At 47.9% G+C, this 6000-nt stretch overlaps 1 protein-coding gene across 2 annotated transcripts in view; it reads left to right on the top strand.

Annotated features, from left to right (window-relative positions):
* SMYD1 (SET and MYND domain containing 1) overlaps positions 1-6000 on the top strand; it is a 35482-nt gene that overhangs the window by 13118 nt on the left and 16364 nt on the right. For both annotated transcript variants that reach the window (XM_006103018.3, XM_006103017.3), the window contains exons 2-3: positions 3572-3748; positions 5488-5701. In XM_006103018.3, coding sequence (XP_006103080.1) covers positions 3572-3748; positions 5488-5701 — 391 coding nt within the window. The remainder of the gene's footprint in view (positions 1-3571; positions 3749-5487; positions 5702-6000) is intronic.

Here is a 6000-nt window from a genome sequence, read left to right as displayed (position 1 = left end):
TTGGTTGAAACATATTCCGAAGTGTTGTTGTGAATGGGACTCTTGAGCGGACTGGGAAACTGAGACTAGGAGAAGAGAGTCTTGCTGGCGACCCAGCCAGCCACGCCGTCTGGATGACGCACTTTCTCCTGGAATCCCACCAGGTTTGAGGGCTTCATGTCTTTTGGATTTTCTCTTATGTGAGCTGTGAAGAAGGGGATAATGCGTTTCTGTAGGAAGTACCCTTTCACCCCACAGGGGTCCTCTTCCAGCTCGGAGGTCTTCCTCTCCGTTGGCTGCCAGAGAAACAGTGGGTGCTGGAGGTGGGCAGAAGCTCGTACTTATGTGGCTCAGCGTGGCTATGTGACAGATGGATGGGGAACCGGGCGGGCGGTACTGAGCACTCACCCTGTGCCAGGCTCTGAGCTAGTTTACTCATTATTTCATGCAACCCTCCAAATCACTTCAAGAGTGGTGAGATTTTAGAATTTCTTTTAAAAAAATATGTTTTTATGGATTTTCAGAGAGGAAGGGAGAGGGAGAGAGAGATAGAAACATCAATGATAAGAGAGAATCATTGATTGGTTGCCTCCAGCATGCCCCCTACTGGGGATCAAGCCCACAACCCGGGCATGTGCCCTGACCAAGAATGGATCTCCTGGTTCATAGGTCGATGCTCAACCACTGAGCCACACAGGCTGGGCTTGGAATTTCTTTGTAATTTTCTTCTTGCTTGAATTTTTAAAATAGCAAGTATGTTTCATTAAAAAAGTAATAGTCATTAGTCTAAGTCTTAGACTCTAAGAGATTACCAAGATCTAGGTGTTGCTATTCCCATTTGCACATAAGGAAACCAAGGCTCAGAGAGGTTAGAGTACTTGCTTGAGGTCACACAGCCAGTAGAGGAATTGAACCCAACCCAGACTGACTCCAGGTCTGACTTTCCATAATACCCACCCTGCCACCAGTGTAAGGAGATGGAGAGCAGAAGGACACAATTTTAAAACTTCCCATTCCTGCCTACCTGATACTTCCCTGCACACCCCACCGGAAGGAGTGGAATTTAAGTTTTCTCTCATCTCCAGAGTCTTGCTGCTCAGAGTTATAGCATTAGGATCACCTGGAGCTTGTTAGAAATGCAGCGTCTCCATCCCCACCCCTAACCCACTGAATTAGAACCCGGTTTTTAAAAGATCTCTGATGATGTGATGGCCACCAGAGTCTGAGAAGCCCTGCTCTGCATCACAGCTTCTCCCTTCCTTCTCAGTTAAGCCTTAATAGCACGTGAGGTAATGGGGAGAAAGGGCGCCTCATTCTTAGGCGATCTAAATTAGGAGATTACTCACATGCTTGCTGGGCTTCTCCAACCTTTAAAACTTGACTCCAGGCCCCAGAAGAACTGTGGGATGGAATCTAAAACAGGCGTGTGAGCCTGTAGACAGTAGTTTGGTAGTTAACACTTGGAACCCACTATGAATTCATCATGAGAAAAAGAATCATTTCAAAATCATCACATTTTTTTCTTTTTAAAAAAATTTATTGCAGAGAGAGAGAGAGAGAGAGAGAGAGAGAGAGAGAGATGAAGAAGGAGAAGGAGGAGGAGGAGGAGGAGGAGGAGGAGGAGGAGGAGAAGGAGGAGGAGGAGGAGGAGAGATTTGTTGTTCCATTTGTTTATGCATTCATTGGTTGATTCTTGTATGTGCCCTAATCAGGGACCAAACCCACAACCTTGGCGTAGCAGGACAACGCTCTAACCAACTGAGCTACCCAGCCAGGACACAGTTTCTTCTTCTGAAAAGTAATGAGAAGTTTATTATAGCAGAGTGATTGTAAAGAATCTCGTGAGCTAATATGAAAGTGACATATTATTGAACTGATATTGAATTGATTCAAGACCTGATAAGTGGTTATATACATGATTGTAAAGGTCTACCACCCAGTCTGGAATGAATTTTTTTTAAAAAAATATTTTTATTGATTTCAGGGAGGAAGGGGGAGGGAGAGAGAGATAGAAACATCAATGATGAGAGGGAATCAATGATTGGCTGCCTCCTGCACGCCCCCTACTGGGGATTGAGCCCGCTGGGCTGGGGTGAAGTTTATTTTGCCTCACTCCAGGGCTCTGTCTCTCGCCTTCTCCTGGACAAAGTGGTTATTAGTGACTTTGAAGACAGGAGGGGCATTCCACTGAATTTCTTATGGACATACCTGTAGTTCATGGCAGGTAGACTATTCTCTAAGCAGGCTCTGTTAGAAGTGTTTTGAGTCAGTTCACGGGAGCCTGGAGGCAAGTGCCATGGCAGGTGTATTCGCTCCCTTTGTGCCAGGTTAGGAAGATCTGCCCTAATGAGACACCCAGGCAGTGTCAGCCGAGAGGGCAGTGCCAGGGTGCATACCCAGTGCAGGCAATAAGGGGGCGCTCTCTGCACAGGATTTAAAAACAATAACAAAACTAGTAAAACTCAATTGTCACCGTGCACCAGCAATTCTAAACAATGTCAGAGATGAAATACTCTTCCTTGAAAAAAAAAATCTATATTGCTCTAAAAAAAAAAGATTGCTGTTGAGTAAACTTCAAATCAGCACATTTTAAAATTACTTATCCTTGAACAAACATTGTATTCTGCCTGGAAGTTAATTCGGAGGACTCTCAGTTGGATCGCCAGCCCCTAACACATGCGCACATGGCTGCACTGTTTGCTGTCAGGTAAGTTTTTAGGGTTCAGAGTTGTTGGAGCTTATGCTGGCCACAGTGATGTCTCCAATCTCTGAGACACCACCTCTCCCTGCAGTGTAAGCAGCTTAGAATTCAGCAGTAAAAGATAAAGAAGCAGAACTTCTGTTATTCTAGGTGACCACTTGGAGATTTTATTAGCTTCTAAAAGAATATGTTTTTATTGATTTTAGAGAGGACAGGAGAGGGAGAGAGAACCATCAATCGGTTGCCTCCTGCACGCCCCCTATTGGGGATGTGGGGGTTGAGCCAGCAACCTGGGCATTGTGCCCTGACCAGGAACTGAACAGGAGACATTGCGATGCATGGGATGACGCTCAACCTACTGAACCACGGAGGCCAGGGCTTATTAGCATTTAAAATGTAAAACAATGCAACAGTGTGAGAACTATGAAGTGTAATATATATGTTTGGTAGGTACAAATTTTAGTTTCTACATGAAATGTGTATGTGTATATGAATATATGTATATGAATACATATCAGTGCCAGGAACACTTTGTGCCTCCCCTATCCCAGCGCTCCCCGCACTGTACGGTGATTGCAGGTTCCCCTGTCCCTCTGGCCACTTGTGGGAGTCCCAGTGCCTGTAGGTCATACACCTATACTAGCCGAGTTAACTTGAAGGGCTTATATGCAGAGCTCAGTAGTGTTCCCATTTGGTTCACTTTAAAATATCTGCTAGAAAGATAGTTACAGCTAATGGCCTTTGGAAGCCCTGCCCCTCTCTTTGAAAAGTGGAGTCTGAAGCTTAGAAAGACAAGGATGGCCCCCCCCCCCTCCCGTCTTTGATAGGCCAGTATGGTCCCTTTTCATGGCGCCCCCGGAATTCAGTCACGTTTTCTCCCTCTGTTTCCAGCCTCGTTAACTTTGTGTGCCACACCTGCTTCAAGAGGCAGGAGAAGCTCCATCACTGTGGGCAGTGCAAGTTTGCGCGTTACTGTGACCGCACCTGCCAGAAGGATGCGTGGGTAAACCACAAGAAGGAGTGCTTGGCCGTCAAGAGATACGGGAAGGTACCCAATGAGAACATCAGGTCAGAGCTGGGCCCTGCGGAAATGTTTGGGATTTCCGGATGTCAGGGCGCAGGGGTGGTGGCAGCGACAGCATTCCCAGACCCAAGGAAGTCGGGCTGAGTGCAAAAGCAGGACAGCGCCCCCAAGAGACCAGATATGGCCACGTCTATGAGCTCCCTTTAGGTCTGGGAGCCCATCTAAGAGGGAGGACAGGTTAATGGCACCAAAATATAGACCCCGGCTGGAGCTGGCTGCAGACGCATTCTGTATGGCTCCCTAATATTTAATTTAAAAATCTTGATCTGCCAATGTTCAAAAATTGGAAATTTCACATTTAAAAAAATTGTTTTTTTTGGCCTGTCTTGAAAAAAAATCTAAAGATTTGGCAAAATGAGCTAGAGCTCGATACATCTACCCCCTTTACAAAACACTGACACTGGGCTGAAGTCTGTCACCCTTAGTCTCTCATCTCTGAGCTTTGTGACATTCTTCCTAATATTTGGAGGTAGCAGACACCCCAGACCAAATCTTATTTCCCCCAGTTCTATCCTGCGATCCATGGGGGACATCTGGGTTCTCGGGTGCCTGGGGTCCCTGGCAGGGCATCTCTGTGGAAATAACCCCATGACCCAAATGAGAGGAAAAAAGGGCCATACTTTTCCAAGGGGGTTCCTTTTCAGGGGACTTCTGTCCTAGGCCACCAGTCCTTCCCTGGTGCCTGGCCAGTGAGTGGCAGAGTTGCCAAAGTGTCCCCTGGGTAAAGGCTTCATCTTGTGGGTATGGGCTGCTTACTCATTAACAGGGGGTCCTCTCTGTGAGACAGAGGGGTTAAGTACACCCCTCTGTCTCACACTCAAAGCCCTGAGCTCTCCTGCGCCCTCTGCTCCAGCCAGGCCACATCCCTTCCTGCTTCCTGCTGATGCCATGCTCTTGGCTGCATCCAGGCCTTTGCTTATACTGTCTCTCCACCTAGATTGTCTCTTTCACCTTCTCTTTACCCAATCATTAAGAATATAAATAAGTTTACACACAAAGATCTCCCAAATGCCTCTGGGAGCATTCCATGACAGGGGATATATGCTATCCTCATTTTCCTGGTCATTGGAAAGGTTCAGGGAGGTCAAATGACTTGCCCAGGGTCACACAGGAAGAAGCAGAAACAGACTTGAACCCAGGTCATCAGGCTCCTTTGCCAGTGCTCATCTCAGTAGCCATACTACCAGGAGAGACCCAGGCTGCCATACCTCATGGTGTCCCCAGACCCCATGCAGGCTCTGCTAGACCCACATAACCTGGCTTCTGCCCACCTCTCCACCTTTATTTGTTTTCCACTCCTCACGCCCTGTGCTGCAGCCTCCTTGGTCTTCTTGCTGTTTCTTCTTCATGCCAAGCTCATTCCTCCTTCAGAGCCTTTGTACTGGCTGCTCTTTCCCCATCGCACACAGAGCTGGCTCCTTCTGTTCAGCTCGAGTGTGCCTCGACCCTGCCACCTCCCCGGGTGCCCTTGTCTTCTCCTCCACCCCCTGCCACTTTCTATCATGTTACCTGATTCTATTTTCTGCACAGCATTTAACACTAGTTTAATGATCTTTTAAACTTCTGTCTCCCCCACTATAAGAAACTTCATGATAGAAGAAATTCTGTCTAGTTCAAAACTGTCTTGGGCCTGGCACTGTGCCTGGCATGCATTAGGCACTCAGTGCTTGCTTGTTGAATGAATGGAAGCAGTGGGTCTCCCTAACCTGGCCCTTCTCCGCAGGCTGGCTGCACGCATCATGTGGCGGGTGGAGAGAGAGGGCACCGGGCTCACAGAGGGCTGCCTGGTGTCCGTGGACGACCTGCAGAACCACGTGGAGAACTTTGGGGAGGAGGAGCAGAAGCAGCTGCGGGTGGACGTGGATACTTTCTTGCAGTACTGGCTGCCCCAGAGCCAGCAGTTCAGCATGCAGTACATCTCCCACATCTTTGGCGTGGTATGGTTGCTCATGAAGTGGGGGTGGGGGTGGGTGACAGCTGGGGTTGTCCACCGAGTAAGTTTTCAGATGCTGGCAGGCCAGAGTGGGGAGGAGGGGCCAAGAGAAGAACTGGAGGGAGACAGAGCCCTCGAATGAACAATTGTCACCCTGTCCTCTGTCCTTCTGGTCTTGCTTACTGTGAGGTCATTCCTGCCCCATTTGACGTTGTGGCAACCCAACAAGACTTCCCATTATCTCTGAATGGTAGATTTGGATGTTATTTTACCGCCTTATTTATCTGTATGTCTTTTTTTCTC

The sequence above is a fragment of the Myotis lucifugus genome, unplaced genomic scaffold (genome assembly GCF_000147115.1).
Source record: "Myotis lucifugus unplaced genomic scaffold, Myoluc2.0 scaffold_454, whole genome shotgun sequence".
Lineage (NCBI taxonomy): Eukaryota > Metazoa > Chordata > Mammalia > Chiroptera > Vespertilionidae > Myotis > Myotis lucifugus.
The sequence above is the reverse complement of the archived record's forward strand: the minus strand, read 5'-3'. Positions and strand labels throughout refer to the sequence as shown.